At 46.4% G+C, this 23,333-nt stretch overlaps 2 protein-coding genes across 3 annotated transcripts; one reads left to right on the top strand and one right to left on the bottom strand.

Moving 5' to 3' along the window:
* Positions 1-265: 265 nt before the first annotated feature.
* nup85 (nucleoporin 85kDa) lies at positions 266-12,408 on the top strand. The gene is given in 19 exon segments (NM_001004817.1): positions 266-310; positions 4,100-4,193; positions 4,328-4,487; positions 6,637-6,707; positions 6,844-6,887; positions 7,196-7,265; positions 7,411-7,532; positions 7,705-7,839; positions 8,621-8,743; positions 8,823-8,954; positions 9,051-9,157; positions 9,711-9,794; positions 10,159-10,224; positions 10,308-10,459; positions 10,815-10,932; positions 11,020-11,120; positions 11,225-11,376; positions 12,044-12,145; positions 12,240-12,408. Coding segments are annotated over 19 exon segments (1,962 nt in total). The 5' UTR covers positions 266-277; the 3' UTR covers positions 12,336-12,408.
* Positions 12,409-13,547: 1,139 nt separating this feature from the next.
* Positions 13,548-23,312, bottom strand: gga3 (golgi-associated, gamma adaptin ear containing, ARF binding protein 3). Of its 2 annotated transcripts, none has more exons than XM_012971559.3 (17): positions 23,222-23,312; positions 22,596-22,680; positions 22,303-22,378; positions 20,150-20,248; positions 19,639-19,762; positions 19,458-19,561; positions 19,285-19,365; positions 18,071-18,208; positions 17,476-17,557; positions 17,262-17,378; positions 16,714-16,986; positions 16,452-16,519; positions 15,806-16,065; positions 15,191-15,375; positions 14,926-15,095; positions 14,733-14,843; positions 13,548-14,594 (listed from the first exon to the last, which is right to left on the bottom strand). In XM_012971559.3, exons 1-17 carry the CDS (start codon positions 23,259-23,261, stop codon positions 14,484-14,486), a joined length of 2,124 nt encoding a protein of 707 aa, XP_012827013.2. In that variant the 5' UTR covers positions 23,262-23,312; the 3' UTR covers positions 13,548-14,483. The 2 variants fall into 2 exon arrangements, with proteins under 2 accessions (XP_012827013.2, NP_001123854.1); NM_001130382.1 differs by having other exon boundaries at positions 15,191-15,372; positions 23,222-23,280.
* Positions 23,313-23,333: the final 21 nt, after the last annotated feature.

Here is a 23,333-nt window from a genome sequence, read left to right as displayed (position 1 = left end):
TGCTACTGGTGGCTCCATCAAAGGCGCATTACATTTCTTTCATAGCATGCCAACAGTAAATAGTTATACTTTCTCTTTATTAGAATTTACAAAGCCAGGTGTCAAGAATAAACGCCAACACAAATATATCTGTGGAGATGAAACAGAAAATCACACGGGTTGGCGAATAAGTGTGTTTCTGCCCGTTGCGGTTTGTGCAGGCAGCGCAGAGGGCAGCCTTAGGGGGGGGTCCTTCCGTGGGAGCCTTCGGAAACGCGCGGGAACCCGGAACTGAGCCATGGAGGAGCTGGATGTGGACCCGGCAGAGACTGTAACTATCGCAGACAATGCATGAGTTCCCTTGCAGGGTGTTACCCCACTTACTTAGCCCCGGGATTGATATTTGCCCCTGTCACGTGTTCGTGGCCCCTGACTGAGCTTGGCACCGCCCCTCTGATACATGTGTTGCCCATTGTACAGTAGCAGCCCCAATAGTGACTGACATCTGTTCCCCTCATACATTGGCACCATACATTAACCCTTTCTTGCTCTGTATTACCATGCCCTTCTTGATTCTTGCTGTACATGTATTTATATTGGCACCCCACACTGAACCCTTTCCCAATATGGCAGCCTCAAAGCCACCTCACCCATTTAATTCTGTCTATATAATGAATTCACATCCTGCATGGCTAGTGAGCAAGTCATTATAGGTGCATGCTGCAGACTGAACTGATTTCTATACAGCAGCGCTTCTCAGCCTGTGGGTCGGGACCCCTTTGGGGATGGAACAACCCTTTCACAGGGGTCGCCTAAGACCATCGGGAAAACACATATCTCTAATGGACCTAGGAATAATTTTATGGTCGGAGGGGTCACCACAACATGAGGAACTGTATTAAAGGGTCGCGGCATTAGGGAGGTTGGGAACCACTGATATACAGCATGCATTAAAGGAACAGTAACACCAAAAAATGAAAGTGTATAAAAGTAACTAAAATATAATGTGCTGCTGCCCTGCACTGGTAAAAGTTGTGTGTTTACTTCAGAAAGTCTACTATAGTTTATATAAATAAGCTGCTGTGTAGCCCCGGGGGCTGCCGTTCAAAGGAGAAAAGGCCCAGGCACATAGCAGATAACGGATAAAACACTATTGTATTCTACAGAACTTATCTGTTATCTGCTATGTAACCTGTGCCTTTTCAACTTTTTTCCAGCTTGAATGGCTGCCCCCATGGCTACACAGCAGCTTATTATATAAATTATAGTAGTGTTACTGTAGCAAACACCCCAGCTGTACCAGTGCAGGAATGGCTGCCCCCGGGGCTACACAGCGGGGTATTTATATAAACTATAGTAGGGTTTCTGTAGCAAACACCCCAGCTGTACCAGTGCAGGAATGGCTGCCCCCGGGGCTACACAGCGGGGTATTTATATAAACTATAGTAGGGTTTCTGTAGCAAACACCCCAGCTGTACCAGTGCAGGAATGGCTGCCCCCGGGGCTACACATCGGGGTATTTATATAAACTATAGTAGGGTTTCTGTAACAAACACCCCAGCAGTACCAGTGCAGGAACGGCTGCCCCCGGGGCTACACAGTGGGGTATTTATATAAACTATAGTAGGCTTTCTGTAGCAAACACCCCAGCTGTACCAGCGCAGGAACGGCTGCCCCCGGGGCTACACAGCAGGGTATTTATATAAACTATAGTAGGGTTTCTGTAGCAAACACCCCAGCTGTACCAGTGCAGGAATGGCTGCCCCCGGGGCTACACAGCGGGGTATTTATATAAACTATAGTAGGGTTTCTGTAGCAAACACCCCAGCTGTACCAGTGCAGGAATGGCTGCCCCCGGGGCTACACAGCGGGGTATTTATATAAACTATAGTAGGGTTTCTGTAGCAAACACCCCAGCTGTACCAGTGCAGGAACGGCTGCCCCCGGGGCTACACAGCGGGGTATTTATATAAACTATAGTAGGGTTTCTGTAGCAAACACCCCAGCTGTACCAGTGCAGGAACGGCTGCCCCCGGGGCTACACAGTGGGGTATTTATATAAACTATAGTAGGGTTTCTGTAACAAACACCCCAGCTGTACCAGTGCAGGAATGGCTGCCCCCGGGGCTACACAGCAGGGCATTTATATAAACTATAGTAGGGTTTCTGTAGCAAACACCCCAGCTGTACCAGTGCAGGAATGGCTGCCCCCGGGGCTACACAGCAGGGCATTTATATAAACTATAGTAGGGTTTCTGTAGCAAACACCCCAGCTGTACCAGTGCAGGAATGGCTGCCCCCGGGGCTACACAGCGGGGTATTTATATAAACTATAGTAGGGTTTCTGTAGCAAACACCCCAGCTGTACCGGTGCAGGAATGGCTGCCCCCGGGGCTACACAGCAGGGCATTTATATAAACTATAGTAGGGTTTCTGTAGCAAACACCCCAGCTGTACCGGTGCAGGAATGGCTGCCCCCGGGGCTACACAGCAGGGTATTTATATAAACTATAGTAGGGTTTCTGTAGCAAACACCCCAGCTGTACCAGTGCAGGAATGGCTGCCCCCGGGGCTACACAGCGGGGTATTTATATAAACTATAGTAGGGTTTCTGTAGCAAACACCCCAGCTGTACCAGTGCAGGAATGGCTGCCCCCATGGCTACACAGCAGCTTATTATATTAACTATAGTAGGGTTTCTGTAGCAAACACACCAATTTTACCAGTGCAGGGCAACAGTACATTATATTTTTATTACTTTAAAGCTCTTTTATTTTTTGGTGTTACTGTTCCTTTAAAGGAGAAGGAAAGGCAAAGTCACTTGGGGTGCCAAAATGTTAGGCACCCCCAAGTGACAAACCGCCTACCGTGTACCCCGGGCTGGTACCCCTGTTAGGAGAGAACAGCACCAGCCTGGGGTACCTGTAGTGAGCACTTCCTCCTTCCTGATTCACTTACGCGCGCATGCACAGTAGAGTACATTGTGGAACTTTAACAGAGAAGTCGGCTTTTCACTCTACTGCGCATGAGCCGACCGCTGGCATTTGCCGGAAGAAGGAAGCGCTCACTACAGGTACTCCAGGTTGGTGCCGTTTTCTCCTAACAGGGGCACCAGCCCGGGGTACAAGGTAAGCGATTTAAGTCACTTGGGGGTGCCTAACATTTTGGCACCCCCAAGTAACTTTGCCTTTCGTTCTCCTTTAAAGGGGTGAGGTGGTAGCCCTACACCTTTAAATCATTAATGAATTGTATTCATGCTGAATCACTAATGAATTGTAATCTTGCTATATTATACTAGATTGTTTTTAATAAAAATTGTGTATATATTTTTCATTATTCACTGGGTGGTTATTGAGCGCTGACTCTTGGTATTGTAGCCCTACACCTGACTGAAACCCATGAAATTGTCCTCTCAAAACCTTGCAGCAATCCATATACGCCCTTTCACAGAAATGATCACCCCACTCAGGACTGGCAATCTGTGGGTTCAGGCAAATGCCAGAGTGGCTGCTGTAAGGTGCCATAGTCACTTTTTATTGGGCTGGGGGCGGCTGTTTGGGCCTCTGGGTACTTGGAATGCCAGGACCCAGGCCCAGACTGGCAATCTGTGGGTTCAGGCAAATACCAGAGGGGCTGCTGTAAGATGCCATAGTCAGTCACTATTTATTGGGCTGGGGGGGGGCTGTTTGTGCCTCTGGGTACTGGGAATGCCAGGACCCAGGCCCAGACTGGCAATCTGTGGGTTCAGGCAAATGCCAGAGGGGCTGCTGTAAGATGCCATAGACAGTCACTATTTATTGGGCTGGGGGGGGGGCTGTTTGTGCCTCTGGGTACTGGGAATGCCAGGACCCAGGCCCAGACTGGCAATCTGTGGGTTCAGGCAAATGCCAGAGGGGCTGCTGTAAGATGCCATAGACAGTCACTATTTATTGGGCTGGGGGGGCTGTTTGGGCCTCTGGGTACTTGAAATGGCAGGGCCTATTTCGAATCCCAGTCCAGACTTGACCCCACTTGCACAGTGGAACCAACCGACTGCAGACCCGGACTCTTAGTATTTAATTATGACACTTTATACACACAAATTATATATGTCACTGCTAATTTTGCTTTCTTTGTACAGCCCATTCCAGGTTTAGGGCAACAGAACCGGCACATAGGGTTCAGCTGGGGACCTGGAGATTTACTTCTGTATGAAACCCTTTACCAGAAACAAGGTACATCTCTTTCTACGCATGAACTGCACATGAATATGAAAGGGGTGGGGGAGGTTTAGTCTATAGGCCTCAAACAGTAAAATAATAGGAAATGTGATGCAACAAACCAATGTTTTGTTTTCTGGCCAACTCAGGTAGCGAAACAGCAGCCCGCTGTCCTTTTATGTACCTTGTGCGCAGCGATGAGGACATCTACTCACCTGTACTGCGCAAGCTCTTCAATGAGTCGCACAGCATTTTCGTCGGACTTCAGAAGAGCGCGGAGGAAAACGCCGGCAAATCTCGAAAGGCACAGTAAGTTAGTAATGTTAGGAGAGAGGAAAGTCTTGTGGCTTGGAATGTTCCTGACTCTAAATTTAGTTTAAAAATCTCATTTAGGTGTGATTGTGACTATAAGATGAAAAGGCATCTGTGGCAAATGGGTGTTGCACATATAATATACGTTTTTTGGTATAAACTCTACAAAGTCTTATATAGGGGAGGCTGTTATAAAAGACAGATTAAGCTTGGCTCAGGATTATAAATTACTAGAGCAGGGGTCCTCAAACTTTTTAATCAAAGGGCCAGTTCACAGTCCCTTAGACTGTTTGGGGGCCGTAATATAGTTAGTCCTCAATCCAAGCCTCCCTCCGGCCGCTGCATCCTCACCCCTGGCTACCAACTGTCTGTCTTAGCGTTGTCCTTAGCCCCAGTGCATCATGTTACTGCTGGACACGTCATTAGCATCGCCAGTGGGATGTGGTGATGTGATGCACTGGGGCCGAGGACAACGCTGAGGCAGACAGGTAGTAACCAGGTGTGAGGATGTAAATGACCATTGGAAGCCGTATCTGGCCCATGGGCCATAGTTTGAGGATCCCTGGACTACAGCATAAGTCACTTCATAGAAGGGAGTACAGGTGTAGGCACCATACTGTTCTGAACTTGGTCCCTGGTGTTTGTTGCTCAGTCCCTGCTTTAGGTTCTTTCTAGGCATGCTCAGCATTAATCAACTGTAGCACCATACAGAAGATCCTTTATTTCTAGTCTAATAATTTAGAGCAGTGCTGTCCAACTTCTGTTGTACCGAGGGCCGGAATTTTTCCGACCTACGTGGTGGAGGGCCGATAATGGAAGCCAGTTTTGACCACTCCCCCTTTTGAAACCACACCCACTTGAAACCACACCCATGTTATCACATGACCATACCCATATAAATAGTTGTAGTACAGCAAAAACCTGCCATACTCTGCCTGCCCTACCCTGCCTGTGTGCCATACTCTACCTGCCCTACCCTGCCTTTGTGTGTGCCATACTCTGCCTTCCCTACCCTGCCTGTGTGTGCCATACTCTGCCTGCCCTACCCTGCCTGCGTGCCATACTTTCACTGTGTGTGCCATTCTTGGCTGGTTTGTGCCATACTTGGGCTGTGTGTGCCATACTCTGCCTGCCCTACCCTGCCTGTGTGTGCCATACTCTGCCTTCCCTACCCTGCCTGTGTGTGCCATACTCTGTCTTCCCTACCCTGCCTGTGTGTGCCATACTCTGCCTTCCCTACCCTGCCTGCGTGTGCCATACTTTTACTGTGTGTGCCATTCTTGGCTGGTTTGTGCCAAACTTGGCCTGTGTGTGCCATGCTCTGCCTGCCCTACCCTGCCTGTGTGTGCCATACTCTGCCTTCCCTACCCTGCCTGTGTGTGCCATACTCTGCCTTCCCTACCCTGCCTGCGTGTGCCATACTTTCACTGTGTGTGCCATTCTTGGCTGGTTTGTGCCAAACTTGGCCTGTGTGTGCCATACTCTGCTTGCCCTATGCTGCCTGTGTGTATGGCACACACAGGCAGCCTACAGTGACACAATGCTGGCACTGCTCCTACAGTCTGCACAATAACTATATATTAAAAAACTTTTTAATTGCAGTACCACTTCAGTATATGTTCTTTTTGTAGTATGCAGGGATTATTTGTGGGTTTCTACTGCTCCTGAGGTGTGAACAGGGGAACAATGGGGGTGATTACAGCCTGAGCCTGAGGTGTGAACACTGCAGGGGGTGAACAATGCAGAGATTAAAAGGTGTGAACAACACAGGGAATTACATATTTAAACAATACAGGGGGATTACAGCCTGAATCTGAGGTGAGAACCATGCAGGGGGGCAGTTAATCACAGTACGGATACCATTTAAAGCTTACACAAGAGTAAGCCATCAAAGCAGCCAGACAGGTGGGGGGCCACACAGAGGGGGGTCGCGGGCCGCCAGTTGGACAGCACTGATTTAGAGCTTTAATTACCCATTGTATGAAATTCATATATTCTTTTTTTTTTTGGTTGAGATTTTAAAATTGCACAATGAATGCATATGCCATTAAATGCAACGCTCATACCAATTACACAAATGAATGCAGCATCAATATATGTCCCTTTTGCTTCATTTCCTGCCATTTTTGTGTTCCTCTCATGGCAGATTGGTACAGGTCAGTAGAAATTATCGTTCGGTGCTCCGAGCCTGCATGGAGGAGATGCACGCCCTTTCTGGTGAGTGGGGTTTTCTGTGCACTCTAAAACCATTAAAGCCCAATTAGCTAATGCACTTTGCTTCTCTGTGGTTTTGTTATTTTTTTTGCCAATCACCTGCCTAATAATTTACAACCCATGTTTCTGTCCACATCAGAGTCCACCAGAGAACCATCTCAAAATACAAAGTACATCAGCCAGGTCAGTGTTTTTGCCTTTGTCTGTGAGATATTTGTCTGGAAATGGTACCGATAGGAGAGCAGAATATTCCTACAAATGATATGTGGTTTGACAAATTGGTGTGCTTGACCTCCCATCTTTGATGTTTTTGAGTGGGGCGGGACCAGTGCAAGTATATAAATAAAATGCGGGAGCTGCTTTTGCGCTAGTTTGTCCAAAAGGCTGGGACAGTTACTGTCTCACAACCTGCACATAAAGTAAAGAGTTGGCTAGGTATCATGGGTATTGGGCCAACCTGCATGCCACTAATTCCTACCTTTCTATTTCAGATATCCATCTTATCTGCCATGGAGCTGAGCTGGAACCTTTGCGAGATTCTCTTCATAGAGTCAGCTCCAGGTGAGTATTTGTAGGTAGTGGATCACCAGAATGTAGAACAACAGTCAAAAAGATAGTACTAATGATTAAAGTAAACTACCTATCCACCCCCACCACAAGCAAAATACATGCTCATATGTCGCATTTTTCCACTAATGCTCGTCAGCTGGCCCTCTCTTGATACTTCTGCTCGACTGGGTACGTCTCCATGTGTGTGAAGTGGACAACATTGTCCAAGATGTTCTCAGAAGTGAAAGGCCTACAGAGCACGAGAAGTTCTGGGATGGGGTACGTAACTTAAATCACTGTAATTCTGACGATTTAAGGCAATGAACTGGGCAAGCATGGAGCCTATGAGAGTATTCGTCTGTGTCAGATTGGGGTAGCTGGATTAATTATTAATGTTTGTCCTCTAATTCATAAAGGATTTCAAAGACCCCCTTGTCTTGTTTCACCGCAGGTTACTGGGTATGTTCTGCAAGGCAGGATGAATGAGGCACGGCAGTTGTTGGCTAAGGAAGCATCATCGTCTGTGAGCGCCAGAAGCATGTGTAGGGTGCTGGATGACCTCCTTAAGAAAATGCCCATGCTTAATGTAAGGAGCTGAAAAATCATACCAAGTGTTAGGGGTAAACATACTGCTTATTTGGTTGATGCTGAGCAAATTTTCTCAAACTATCATCTCTTCACATGTGGTCATATGTTCCTGAGCACAGTAGAAAAGTTTTACCCACCACCTTGTCTTACCTTCAATATAATCAAACATTAATCTAACCCAGTGATCCCCAACCAGTGGCTCCAGAGCAACATGTTGCTCACATACCCTTTGCTCCCAGTTGCCTCAAAGCAGGTGCATATTTTTGAATTTCAGTCTTTGAGGCAAGTTTTGGAGGCATAAAGACCACGTGTACTGCCAAACAGAACGTCCTGTAGGCCTGTGTTGCTTCCCAACTTTTTTTATATTTAAATGTGGCCCATGGGTAAAAAAGTTTGGGGACCTCTGATTTAACCCAACACATTTTACCCACAATACCCAACTTTCATACTTTGCAAAGACTGGTTTCACCAGTCACTACATTTTGCCATAAACATTTTTACTAGAGATTATTTTATCCATCTCTGCGTGATTCTTGATTCTGTGAAATTGTATTCTATGTGGACAAGTTAATTGGCTGCCTATCGTGTTTGGCATCCATACTCCCATTATTGTACTATAGTCCCTCTCCCTTCTTTATGTGAGAAATTCAGTGGCAGAATAGCATACTCTTCTTACCAGAGCTATATCTTTTCCAAATATTTCAGAATTGTATATTTTTTTATTATTTCATTCTTTTTACCTGTTTCTTTTTCTCCCTTGCCTTCCTGCTTCTACACAGACGGCTGGAACGCAGACGCTGACGGAGTTTGAGTTGAAATGGCAGCATTGGCGGGAGGAATGCGAGCGTCACCTGCAGAACGGAACATTCTCTTCCAATCCGCACATGGAAGTGGTTTGCAGGGTAAGACTGACTACCCGGAGACGCAGGGAAGGTAGAATGATAAATAAAGCTTCGCTGATTCTTGTTGTATGAACTGCAGGTCTTGGTGGGAGATGAGGAAGTCATATTAGAAAAGAGGGACCTGATGACCACATGGTATCACTTCCTGGTGTCACGTCTACTCTTCAAACACCCAACGGTGAAACCCACAGAGTTGCATTTCTATGCACAGGTTAGAACTGATTGCTGGCAAGCGGGTGTGGGTGTTTGGGTTTACTGATTGCAACGCCACCTATATTATATTTATTATCTTAACCTCCCTCTTTAGTCAAGCTTAGATATGTTCCTGGCTGGAAACAGCAGCCCAGAGCCCCTGGACAACATTTTGCTGGCGGCGTTTGAATTTGACATTCATCAGGTTATCAAAGAGTTTAGGTAAACAATGTAAACATCTTGTGTTTATAAATATTTAATGTCTTCGCATTGCCATTGTGTGTGTCATGTAACATAGCCTTCTGCTTTGCATTTAGTTCACGATTAGTATGTTATAGAATGGGCAATTCGCAACTTTTCAATTGGCATTTATTTTTATTTTGTATAGTTTTTCAATTATTTACTGCCGTCTTCTGACTCTTTCCAGCTTTTAAATGGGAATCACTGACCCCAGTTATTGTTACTTTTTGTTACTTATCTTACTAAGACCCTCTCCTAATTATATTCCAGTCTCTTATTCAAACCACTGCCTGGTTGCCAGAGTAATTTAGACCCTAGCAACCAGATAGCTGCTCCATACTGGAGAGTTGAACAAGAAGCTAAATAATTAAAAAATCACAAACTATAAAAATGAAGACTAATTACATATTGTCTCAGAATGTCACTCTCTACATCTGACTAAAAAGTTAATTTAAAGGTGACCAACGGCTAATTTTGTCTTTCCCTAATGTATAAAAGTTGTGACTGATTTCATCTCAACTTTTTGTCTTTGCAGCATTGTTTCCAGTAACTGGTGGTTTGTGGCTCATCTGACTGACCTGCTGGATCACTGCCAGTTATTCCAGGCCCACAACCTATAGTACGTGTTTAAAATAAATGGACGTTCCATAGATCAAGGATGTGCAGTCTGCAACCTCCATGTTGGCCGTCCATGCTGCTTAAACAGATGAATAATTGTATTGTCATTGTGAAAGGATGCTATTTGTAGTCAGGTGGACCCTGACTTGTAGAGCTTACAATCTACTCCTTTTTGGAATCTTTTTCTTTTTTTTAAAGAGCCAGCCTTTCCTACATAAGCTGCATGTGTTCTATAGCTTGTACAGTCTTAAATGCAGTTGGTAATATATGCAGTGCAAATAATTGAATTAGCAGAAAGGTAGTGATATATTGCTTTGAAAAAATAATTTTTATGGGTCCATTTAACCCTTGTGCTTCTTTTACAGTTTTGGGGCCAACATGCGTGAATTTCTTCTGCTAGATTACGCCTCTGGTCTTTTCTCCCATCACAGGTACAGAGGTTTTCTGCTTTATCCTGCTCTTTTCAGCTCTGTTAGTGCATAACCTCATGCACGTTTTCCTCTTTCTTTTGCAGCCTCTGGCAACTTGGTGTTGACTACTTTGACTACTGCCCTAATCTAGGCCATGTCTACCTGGAGCTCCACATGGAACGCGTCCCTTTGAATACCGAGAAGAAAGCCCTAAAGGCTCTGCGAATCTGTGAGAAGCGCCAGATGACAGAACAAGGTAAAACTGAACATTTTTTCATTCCTTATTACAGTCCATTGTACTTTGGACTTCATTGCACTTTTGTATATTCCCAAGAAATAAACAATCAGCTCACCCCTTACTCTTGTACATTTGACTTGCTCACCTGTGTGCATGAGTAGACAAGGACCATGACAATGCTAAACCTTTATGTATTTAGGAGAATGTTCTTAAATTTAGTTCTATTGTAGATACATGATAGAAATGTAGTGCAATTGCTAGTAGTAAAAATCCAGCTGGTTGCTAAGGTCATAGACCACAGCAACTTGCTGATAATATTTTGATACACATACCAATGCCCGCCACTTGTATGTCTCTGTCTCTCTCCCGTCAGTACGTAGCATTTGTAAGACTATGGCTATGCAGTCTCTGTGCAATGGTCGCTTAGGATCAGCATTGTCCTGGAGCATCCGTGCCAAAGATGCGGCTTTTGCAACACTAATCTCAGACAGGTAATGTTGGTAGCCTTTAACCTTTCAGCGGAAGACAAATTCTAAAGCAGCATTTCTGGTGTCTTTAACCTGTTCTCATCCTTCCAGTTTCCTGAAAGAATACAGTGAGAGAGGGAACTTTACAGACTTGGACCTAATTGATAATCTGGGCTCTGCTATGCTGCTAAGTGACCGCTTGACTTTCCTTGGTTAGTACACACTCCTACAATGGGAGATGAACCCTCAGTTAATAGGTAGCGATACATACAGTCTTCCAGAGTTTGCTGATTGCAGATGTTTTACTTCACCCTAGGAAAATACAGGGAATTTCACAGGATGTACAGCCAGGAGCAGTTTTCAGAAGCTGCCAGCCTGCTGCTCTCTCTTATGACTGCTCGAATTGCTCCCTGCTCTTTCTGGCTTACCCTTCTGTTGGATGCGCTGCCCCTTCTTGAACAGAAACAGGTGAGCAGTTAAGTGTATTCAGTTTCCAGGACAGTGTACATGCCTTTTATTCTTCTTTAAGGCTTATGTCACACTGGGTATTTAGAATGCTGCACCACAGCATAGACAACCCCTCACCGGCCCAATAAATAGTGACTGTATATAGCATCTTACAGAAGCCCCTCTGGCATTTGCCTGAACCCACAGATTTCCAGTCTGGGCCTGGGTCCTAGCATCCCAAGTACCCAGAGGCCTAAACAGCCCCCCCAGCCCAATAAATAGTGACTGACTATGGCATCTTACAGAAGCCCCTCTGGCATTTGCCTGAACCCACAGATTTCCAGTCTGGGCCTGGGTCCTGGCATCCCAAGTACCCAGAGGCCTAAACAGCCCCCCCAGCCCAATAAATAGTGACTGTCTATGGCATCTTACAGCAGCCCCTCTGGCATTTGCCTGAATCCACAGATTGCCAATCTGGGCCTGGGCCCTGGCATTCCAAGTACCCAGAGGCCCAAACAGCCCCCCCAGCCCAATAAATAGTGACTGTATATAGCATCTTACAGCAGCCCCTCTGGCATTTGCCAGAATTCAACTATTACATACACGGGCCTGGAGGTGCAGGTGGATTCACTATGCCAGAGGCAGGTTCCATGTGGACCAAGGCATTACAAGTTGTCTCTGCTTTCAGGTTATCTTTTCTGCTGAGCAGACCTATGAGTTGATGCGGTGCCTCGAGGACAGGATGGCAGCAAAGCTTGACTTTACATCCCCAGATGAAATTCAGAAACAGGTAAATGGTAACTTTGGATGCTGTAACCTCCTATATTTGCTCTTGAGATAAAAAGCTCTTGGTTGTGACTCTTACCTGTGTTTTTTCACCTCAGGATTCCGTCGACAGTACCAAAATTGAAATGCTGCGACTGGCCCTGGCCCGGAACCTGGCACGAGCAATAGTGACAGAGGGGGCACTGCAAGAATAGAGTAGGACTGGACTCATGGTTTTTTTTTGTAAAATAATGGAAGCTGGGGTGGGGGAATAAATGTTCAGTTTAATTCCTTATCCTGCATACTTTACTGCATTCCTCTGCTTGAAGCTGTGCTGAACACTACATCCAGGTATGATGGACAGCAGAGAAGTAAACACGTTTCCAATATACATGTATGATTACATGCCATGAAATTGGGAGATAAACCAAAATGAAGAAATCTTCTACCAGAAATTTTGGACCATTTGAAAAATCAGGCAGGTATCCCAGGTATCAGAAAGGAGACGTTACTTAAGAAATGCTTGAACCTTCACCTCAAATCTTTATGGATGATGGCAACTGTCTTCCATTTTGTAACATCTAAGTCTGATGTTTCTTGGAACAACAAAAGGCAACTGTGAACATCTAGTTCAGCTACTGCACGCAGAAACTTCCAGCTCTTACAGCATACAAGGGGTGTTCATCTAGGTCAGTAATCCCCAGCCATTGGTTTGCGAGCAACATGTTGTTCACCACCCCCTTTGATGTTGCTCCAAGTGGCCTCAAAACATGTCAAAATATGTCTTGGAGGCAAGTTTTAGAGGCAAAAAGACTGTACTTTCAAACAGAACCTCCTGTAGTCTGCCAGTCCACAATGGGCAACCAAATAGCCAATCACAGCCCTTAATAGTTATGCCCTAAGAAGTTTTTTTTTATATTTAAATGTTGCTCACGGGCAAAAAAGGTTGGGGATCCCTGATCTACAGTAGGTGATGGTGGCTGAGAGCTTAAGGTGAACCAGCTCTAAGTTTTTGTAGGTTTCATCTTTCCTGGAAGCTACCTGGTAACACTTTGCTGGGCATGTAACACATCAGCATGGCACATCTTATAGTGGGTATAGAACTATGTCAAGTAACTTTGCAGTACAAATCCAGGTAGTGTAAAATTATAAGGTAGACTAGGGGGTTTCTGGGCAAAATTTGCCCTGGTCTAGTAACAGCTTTACTGATCTAATGCAGTTAGAAAATACAGAAATCTGATTGGCAAGTCAATTGAACACCACCTTGCAGAGATTCTGGGCTGGCTACTCTGCTCATGGAAATCCCAGTGTTGCTAAAAGTACACAAACAGGAAAAGTAGATTCCTCTATCTCATTGAGGGGTGATGAAAGTAGGTTCAGATTCAAACCAAAGTGCACTTTGATAATAACCAAACAGGAGGCAGAAATTAGAGAACAAACAGCTTTATTTAACATGCAAACTCCAGATTTGAAACTATGATCAGACATTTTTCAAACATTTTTTGCACAAAAAACAAAACAAAAAGCAGACCTGTTCATCCTAAGTGATTTCCAGCTGCGGTCCCACTGGGCAAGGGACAAACAGCTAATGGCTTCCAGTGTGAGCAGTTTGCTTAAGAGACAAAGCCACTGCTCTAGGTCAGTGATGGGTATCCTGTGCCACATGTGATGAACTGCACTGCCCAAACCAAGGGATATCTTGTTCACCAGTAGTTGAATCATTACAGGTAAGTCACTTGTGGAACAGTTCCCCTTGATTGTATTTTGGTCCTGATTTTCAGTAGAAATCAAACAGCAAAAACCCACATGGATTGTTACATAGCTGGTGCCATGGGGCCTGGTAATCTGCAGGAGAGACTTGTAAACTAACTAAACAGTGCAAGGAGGAACATGTTACCAGGCAACTGAGGTGCAGGGGTGCCTGGTTACATGCCTATTCTGTCAATAACACTTAAATAATAATACTGCCTACTAAGGAAATACTCACTGGAGACTGATCATCCACCATGTCACAGTTATGGGGGAGGAAAAGACTTCAGGGATGGAAAAAAAAAAAGGGCCTGTCGGGTTTGGATTTTGAAACTGAACCTTAGGAGAATGAACTCCTTCCACTGCTTAATACACCAAACCTTTGGCGATGAGTGCCGAGAGAATAACCCAGACAAGCTTCGGGTGACAGAACAGGAGCTGAGAGAGCGCGCTCAGAAGAATGTGAAATAAAGTGCGGTGAGGGTCTCTCTCATCCTCCATCTGTTGGCTGCAAAACGGCACAGCTCAGAAAGAACATGTAAACAATGTGGAACTTGGGAGTAGTGTTACATTCCGCTCTGAGTCACAGTCTAAGCGAGACAATCGATTTGCGGTCATAGGATCCCCCATAGATCAGGCTCTGGGAACTGGTCCACTTCTCCCACCTCTGTGCTTGGCTCCTCCCCCAGCACGAAGGACAACTTAAACCGAAGTCTGACCTTCTCCTGCATTTAAAAGAAAGCAACATAGAGCTTGGCAACATAACAGTGGCAACATTAAGATGCACTCGAAACAAGACACTTAGAAATCTGTTCATCAGATCTATAGGTTTATAGCCATCAAAGTCAGCCTTTACAACATACCTTCAGCGGGTTTGCCAGTAGCATGACCTGTGTGATGGCTGCGGGGGGTTGGATAGGATTAAATGGTGATAGGTCTGTCCCAGATGGAGGCTGCAGTTTTACTTTCATGGTCTAAAAGTGAAGAAGAGTGAAAGCCATTTACCCAAACCCCTTTTTACAATATGGCCGGACATCTGTTCTAATCTTGACTTACCTTGGGCACTGCTGCCTGCAGCTGAATATTCTGGACTGGCATGGGGGCTGTATTCAGCATGGAGACCACCACCACCAATACATCAGGTCGTCCAGGCGGACACTCCTTGGCAAAGTGCAGGAGGACTCGGAAGCCATTTTTGTCATAGGCGGTGACAGGAAGAAGTGAGCCTGTAATTTTAGATGGACCTGAATTTTAGATTTGCTGTTCTTCAGGGTTCTCACTTGAGGCCTGCGTTGAAGGGGCTAAAGCACTGAACACTCACTTGGTTTTATTGTTCCCAAGGGGACATTCACAGCTGAAAGGGAGATATCGGAGCCTTTCTGGGGGCTTCCTTGTTGCAGTGGCAGGAAAAGGGGACTTCCTGGAGCCACAGGCAGAGGGAACTGTGCAGAAACATGCATGACCCCCATAGGGAGTTGAGGTCTTACCTGGATAGAAGCTGAGCTGCTTGGAAAGAACACATTTTTTTTAAAATTAATGGAAAATACAAAAGGGCAGCGGTTAACAATAAAACAGAAGATGTCCAAGGCAGTGCGTACCATCCTAAAATAACTGGACTACTTTTTATTCTCTACATGCTGCCTTAAGAACACTTCAAGCGCTTGTAGCAGGGGCAATCATTCGTCAGCCCACCTGATATTAATGAACTACGCCCTTGCAAGCAAAGCCCATCCCCTGTCCTTTCCTTATACTGCAATTTTGATCGTATCTACATCAGTGAGATATTACTAAATTACTTGAATGCGCTTACTCTGTAAAGCTCTGTATATGATGGAGCTTGGAACTACCCCTGCCCCTGGGCTGTCAGAAGGATCCTATTTGGATCGTTAGAGGTGGGACAATGCTAGTTTACAGCATGATGCTGTATGTAGCTTACCATACAGCTGCCTCCATGAACTGCGGTCCAATGGCTTCCAGCGGTAGTCTGCCCATCGGAGGGACTGCTGTGGGAACCATTAGGGGTCCTGTGGGCAAACTACTAAACACAGTAGCAGAGCTGTGTGCATAATAGAGTGGAGAAATAGTAGTTGGGCATAAGGGCTGCAGGGGCATTGTCTGCATTTGGTAAGCTGTTGTTGGGGCCATGGGATCACGGTCTGGTCCTGGTCCAAAGAAGTCTAATTCGCTCTGTTCCACCTGGAAAAAAGAGAGAGATCTCAGACCCTAGCCTCCTAGGCCACCTGTGCAAATATTGTGTGCCCTGGATATTCTCACCAGATAATGATAGCCTTCATTTGATAATCACCTGCTAAGACAGGGATCCCCAACCTTTCTTACTCGTGAGCCACAGTCAAATGGAGAAAGACTTGGGGAGCAACACAAGCACCATAAAAGTTCATGGAGGTGCCAAATAAGGGCTGTGATTGGCTATTAGGGGCCTCTATGCACCCAATCAGCTTACAGGAGGCTTTACTGTGCTAAGAGGTGCAGGATCTGAGACTGGCGCTTTAGCAAAACCAAACTTCTTTCTATGAACTACTCTGTGTGATTGTGTTAATTGCATAAATGATAAAGCTGTGTACCTGAAGAATATCACCCATGGTGCTCTGGGACACATTGGATTGTGTGCTTGGTGCTGGATCATCCAAACCTGGAGGAGAATATCATTAGGAATTAAAGGAAGGAGGTCCTAAAGGCTTTTCTGAATTTCACTGCACCTGATAAAGGGAAACTGAACACCAAGCCATCTCAACAATAAAATTCATTAACAGAAAAGGTAGAAGGCATGGCAAATGCTAGGACACACCCACAGACACATCTCTGCATACACATCCCTATCCCTACCTAAATGCAAAAGCTCCTCATCCAGAAGACACAGGGAGTCTGATGCGCTTTTCATCTGAGTGAGAAAGTGATCCGTGTTGGAGTAGTATCCGCGAGAGTGGGTGGGAACTAGCGGAGGAGGAGGGAGAATGGGAATCAGTGCAGATGGCTGCTCTGGCTTTGCTTGTTCTGTTGGCACTGGTAAAAATGGCTCAGGATCCTTTTGGGGGATAAATGCCTCCTCGGAGTCTGCCAAATCGATGAGAGTGGAAAGGTCCTTGTGGCTGGTGTCTCCTAAGGAAGAGAGTACAAAGCCCAACCATTTGAGAATGAGTGAGAAGAATAATGGACTAAGGCAGGGGCTCGTAGCAAGCATGGCCGATACGTAATTGCTAAGGCAATTGCTCTACAAAGGGAGAAATGTTCTCGAAGCATCAAGCTCTAATGTTATAGTGGTGGCTCTAGGACATACATCTAATATGAAACAGCCTGTAGATCCTTAACCGCCACAGGGGAGGCGTTTTACATGCAGCAGAAAATAAAAAACTGAGCAGCAACGAGGAGAGAACCTTTTTTGCTATGTGTGTCCGGAAGGCTGATGTCCCCGTTGATGTCTTGACCTTCCACGGCTTTCCTGTACATGTTGATGACCCGAGATAAATCGTCACTAGCCTGCAAGATGTCGCCTGTGTAGGAAAAATGTCATTTTTAGCAAAAAGTGAGCACTCAAACGCTATCCTTAAATGGGGACAAAATTACTCTGTTACATGGAACGGCGCTTACCCAAAGCACTATCGTTATCCTCTGTCTCACTTGCCATCTTGAACAGGGCGAGCCTCTTCATTTCACATCTTTCATACAGTTCCTGAGGCACATGAGAGAGACAAAATGAAGGCTGACCTAAATCAAGCTGTGTTACCATGAAAAGCTACATGGGTTGCACTTCTTTAGCCAAAAGATGTACAAAAGCTGCACCTAGAGGACCATACCTGCATCTCCTCCCGACCAATGGTAGCAAAACAACAGCACCAATCCATATTAGCACTATCCGGCTTGGACTCACAGCCCAGCAGCCAAAGAACTATTGCTCTGTAAGGCTACAATTTTATTGTCATTTTTGCTTTTTATTACTTCCCTTTCTAGTTAGCCCCTCTCCTATTTATATTCCTGTCTCTCATTCAAATCAATGCCTGGTTGCTAGGGTAGTTTTGAACCCTAGCAACCTGACAGCTAATGAAATTCCACACTGGAGAGCTACTACATTTACAGTTAAATAATTCAAAAACCGCAAATAATAAAAAGTGAAGATTGTCTCTTTACGATAAAGTTAATTTAAAGGTGAACAACCTCATTTAACTGTTCTCAGTCTTCCCTTTACCTTCATAAGTTCCTTGTCCCCATCAGAAGAGTCGTCCTTGCTGTAATGGGTCAGCATCTCCTGCAGCAGCATCACGTTGTTACTCACTTCTTCCAAGGTGTGAGTTCGCTTACTCGCTCTCTGCATACGCACTTCATCCTAAGGCGGAAAGGAACAAGAGAAATCAACCAGCATTTGAGAAAACCTGGGACCAGGGGTCAGTGACTGAATATTTCCGAATGGCTACACAGCAGGGTATTTATATAAACTATAGTAGGGTTTCTGTAGCAAACACCCCAGCTGTACCAGTGCAGGAATGGCTGCCCCCGGGGCTACACAGCGGGGTATTTATATAAACTATAGTAGGGTTTCTGTAGCAAACACCCCAGCTGTACCAGTGCAGGAATGGCTGCCCCCGGGGCTACACAGCAGGGTATTTATATAAACTATAGTAGGGTTTCTGTAGCAAACATCCCCAGCTGTACCAGTGCAGGAACGGCTGCCCCCGGGGCTACACAGCGGGGTATTTATATAAACTATAGTAGGGTTTCTGTAGCAAACATCCCCAGCTGTACCAGTGCAGGAATGGCTGCCCCCGGGGCTACACAGCGGGGTATTTATATAAACTATAGTAGGGTTTCTGTAGCAAACATCCCCAGCTGTACCAGTGCAGGAATGGCTGCCCCCGGGGCTACACAGCGGGGTATTTATATAAACTATAGTAGGGTTTCTGTAGCAAACACCCCAGCTGTACCAGTGCAGGAACGGCTGTCCCCGGGGCTACACAGCGGGGTATTTATATAAACTATAGTAGGGTTTCTGTAGCAAACACCCCAGCTGTACCAGTGCAGGAACAGCTGTCCCCGGGGCTACACAGCGGGGTATTTATATAAACTATAGTAGGGTTTCTGTAGTAAACACCCCAGCTGTACCGGTGCAGGAATGGCTGCCCCCGGGGCTACACAGCGGGGTATTTATATAAACTATAGTAGGGTTTCTGTAGCAAACACCCCAGTTGCACCAGTGCAGGGCAACAGTACATTATATTTTAATTACTTTAAAACACTTTCATGTTTTGGTTTTACTGTTCCCTTAAGGGTAGGGCATCTTTAATATATTATGAATATTTGGAGTGTAGCTACACCTACTTATATGTATTCATATAGATGTCCTGCACAAGCTGTGCTGGAGATTCAGGCGTGTGATTCACAAGCATGCGAAATTCGAACACTAACCTCCTTCACCATGGATTTAATCAGCTTATTTGCTTCCTGAAGATCGTCTGGGTTTTTACTTTTTAATAGTCTCGCCAAAATCTAAAAACAAAGAATCACAAGTCAGAATTTCAGGACAATTGGATAGAAAAGGATAGTTTTTTGCTAAAAAAAATTCCATGTACAACTCTCACCTTGGATCTCTCCTCATCATCAAAGATGGGATTCTTGGGTCTTGTGGGAGGGGAAGGAACCAGGGTATGGTCTACAGGGATTTCGGGGTCTGCAAGAATGATACCTGTTCAACAGAAATCAAAGGGTTAACTGCAAGGACTGTAAAAGGTTTAAATGACATAACAGTCCCGGGATACACACCCTGCCTCTTCAGCATGTGGTAAGCCTCCTTGATCTTGGTCTCCTCGGGAAGGGCCACGGTCCAGCTATACAGGAGCCCAATCACTTTGCTCTTTACCTTCTCTGAAATCCTGTCTCCGAGATACTGCAGAGAGAAGGATAAAGAAAGTGCCCTTGCTTTACTTCATCAGACTAGCGGTGTGGGGGTGGGGTTATAACATAATATAAAAGCTATGGGGGTGATAAGATGGCTTGAGGTAGCCCAGCCTAAAGGTAGCCATAAACAGGCAGATTTAAACTGCCAGTTTGAGTCCTTTGGACCAATTGAGCAGCTTATCTGCCTGTGTATGGGCTCCCCCAACAGGCCTCCCTGACCCCCTCCCTTGTCCCTAAAATTGGCCAGATATCGATCAGGCGGGTTTGAGGGCCAAACGATCGGATTACTCCCATAGTGTACAGCCACCCACTATGGCGGCAGCTGTGGTCACCCACAGAAGCTAAGGGGAAGCTGGAGGAACTCACAGAGACTTACCTTTGGGGACACAACTTTAATCAGCTCATTTAGGAAGCGGAATTTGCCGACTTCACTATGGAACCTCCTGCCACAGTTCTTCATGCTGGCCTCCAGAACCTGCAAGCAGGAGCAGACTATCTAGACCAGGGGTGTCAAACTCAATCACATAAGGGGCCGAAATCTAAAACACAGGCTAAGTTGCGGGCGAAATGTTTTATTAATATACTTAGTAAGATACTAAGGGGTATATTTATCACAATGTGTAAAAAATGGAGTAAGCCATTAGCTGTGATGTTGCTCATAGCAGCCAATCAGATGCTTTGCTACTGTTGAAATCTGATTACTGATTGGATGCCTGGGGCAACATTACTGGTAATGCTTCACCCCACTTTTTGCACAGTATGATAAATATAGCCCTTAGTCTTAGTTACTATGTGAGGAAAATGGAAATTGATCAGGCTGGATGGTCAGACACACTCACCAAGGGCCACATAAAACAGCCAGGTGGGCCGGATTTGGCCCCTGGGCCTTGTGTTTGACAAATATGATCTAGACCAGTGCTGTCCAACTTCTGCGGTGCCGAGGGCCATAATTTCTCTTGCGTACATGGTGGAGGGCCGCTAATGGAAGCCAGTTTTGGCCACTCCCCAATTTTAAACCACACCCATTTTTTCACAATGGTCGCTGCAGGGATATCAACCATCATTCATATGTTAAAGAATTATATTAAGACACACCCTTAAATCCATATGCCGCTGCCTCCCCTGTGGATAGCACAGTAACCCCCAGCATATAATTACACACCTTAGGGACCATTTAATGGCTATTTACAACTGCTAACAAACTCCCAGAACAAACCCCTGCCAGGTTCACCTCCCACAGGCAGCTTAGGGCAGGCAGAGTATGGCAAACACAGGCAGCACTCTGCCTGTCCTATGCTGCCTGTGTGTGCCATACTCTGCCTGTCCTATGCTGCCTGTGTGCCATTCTCTGCCTGCCCTATGCTGCCATACTCTGCCTGCCCTATGCTGCCTGTGTGTGCCATACTCTGCCTGCCCTATGCTGCCTGTGTGTGCCATACTCTGCCTGCCTTATGCTGCCTGTGTGTGCCATACTCTGCCTGCCCTATGCTGCCTGTGTGTGCCATACTCTGCCTGCCCTATGCTGCCTGTGTATGCCATACTCTGCCTGCCCTATGCTGCCTGTGTGTGCCATACTCTGCCTGCCCTATGCTGCCTATGTGTGCCATACTCTACCTGTCCTATGCTGCCTGTGTGCCATACTCTGCCTGCCCTATGCTGCCTGTGTGTGCCATACTCTGCCTGCCCTATGCTGCCGGTGTGTGCCATACTCTGCCTGCCCTATGCTGCCTGTGGGTGCCATACCCTCCCTGCCCTATGCTGCCTATGTGTGCCATACTCTGCCTGTCCTATGCTGCCTGTGTGCCATACTCTGCCTGCCCTATGCTGCCTGTGTGTGCCATACTCTGCCTGCCCTATGCTGCCGGTGTGTGCCATACTCTGCCTGCCCTATGCTGCCTGTGGGTGCCATACCCTCCCTGCCCTATGCTGCCTATGTGCCATGCTCTGCCTACCCAGGCAGTACATACAATGTCTGAGGTGTGAAGAGATGAACAATGTGGGTGATTACAGCCTGAGCCTGAGGTGTGAACAATGCAGGGGGTGAACAATGCAGAGATTAAAAGGTGTGAACAACACAGGGGATTACATGTTTAAACAATACAGGGGGATTACAGCCTGAATCTGAGGTGAGAACCATGCAGGGGGGGCAGTTAATCACAGTACGGATACCATTTAAAGCTAACATAAAGGTAAGCCATCAAAGCAGCCAGACAGGTGGGGGGCCACACAGAGGTGGCCGCCAGTTGGACAGCACTGATCTAGACTATCTAGCTATGGCCCAGAATAATAGTCTGACTGGTACCTGAAAGGGGCAGGCTGGTTACATCAAGGGGGTGGAGCCGAGAAGGTTAAGGGAAACTGGATCTCATGGAATGGGGTGTAACCGAGGAGCTGGTGGTGGAAAGGTGGGTAAAGGGGTAATAATACTGGCCATGGCCTTAGCTAGTGATTTCCCAGTTTGAGAACCTGCTAGGTGGCAACCCTATCTAGAATAATCCACTATACAGCCACTGACAATATATTACTCACAGTTAGGGCCTGCAGAGCTTCCCATTCTTGCGGGGACTGGATTTTGTGTGCTAGCAACCTGACGGCAATCTGAGGACTGAGAGGAGAGGGGAGTCAGCCAACACAAGTAGGAGGCAAACCAACTGCAAGCTAATCATGCCAACCAATCAGCAGGTAGCTTGTACTCTTCTGGTGCTGACAGAATAATTAAAGCACATGTGTGATTGGCTACACGCCGCTTGTATTAACTACAGTGTAGGCACCTCATAGAGACACTCCCATAACCTCAAGGAGCCCCATAATAGCACACTTACCCCTCCAGCTCCTTGTTGACTTGGTCGCAGAAGCTGATGATATACTCCCAGTCCTCCTGGCGGTTGCAGGGGTTTGTGGCTTTATCTGCAAAATCAGCCAAGAACAGAGAATGTGTAACGCAAAGCTCCCTTGTCGCCCACCGTACAACCACGAACACTTACATACACCTTCATGTTATTATATAATGGCCTATCTAGCCACTTTGCAATTGGTCGTCATTATTTACTTTTTACTCTATTAGTTCCACTTCCTCCTCTACTTCCTCTAGCTGGCAATGTAAAATGCTGTCTGGTTGTTAGGGGTCACTGACCCCCCAACACTGAAATGTCACTCCTGCCAAGGGCTGAACAGGGGGCGGGGCGATACTGAGGGGCCAATGATGAGGGAGTTGCTGCTGAATAAGTGCCAGTGTGGGTGTCAGGCTGGAGCTGCTCCCCTGTGGGTCCGGCTGGGGTGTGGAAGGGGGCAGAAGTAGATATCAGGGCAGGGGGGCAATTCCCAGGCTGGCAGGGGGGCAATGGAACCCCACGCACTGTATTCCCTCCCCAATACTGGGAGCGGGGGGAGTGGGTACTGCCTTAGCCCTTTGGGGAGTCAGTGGCCCCCGGGGGTCCCGAACACTCACTCAGCCAGGACTCCAGCGTCTCCCCGTCACTGTCAGCCATGGTCCCGCCGGGCTCCGCCTCCTCCTCTACTCTCGCGAGATTCTGCGTCACCCCCCCCCCCCCCCGGGTTCA

Source organism: Xenopus tropicalis, chromosome 10 (genome assembly GCF_000004195.4).
Source record: "Xenopus tropicalis strain Nigerian chromosome 10, UCB_Xtro_10.0, whole genome shotgun sequence".
NCBI lineage: Eukaryota > Metazoa > Chordata > Amphibia > Anura > Pipidae > Xenopus > Xenopus tropicalis.
Note: the sequence above shows the minus strand (reverse complement) of the source record. Positions and strands in the feature narration are given on the sequence as shown.

Excerpts from the sequence above, each read along its gene's own strand:
- gga3 (XM_012971559.3), bottom strand. The coding sequence starts at position 23,261 with ATGGCTGACAGTGACGGGGAGACGCTGGAGTCCTGGCTGA. Across the intron at positions 17,558-18,070 it reads GGGACAAGGAACTTATGAAG|GAACTGTATGAAAGATGTGA; the intron begins GTAAAGGGAAGA and ends CATGTGCCTCAG. Across the intron at positions 17,379-17,475 it reads GGATAACGATAGTGCTTTGG|GCGACATCTTGCAGGCTAGT; the intron begins GTAAGCGCCGTT and ends TTTCCTACACAG.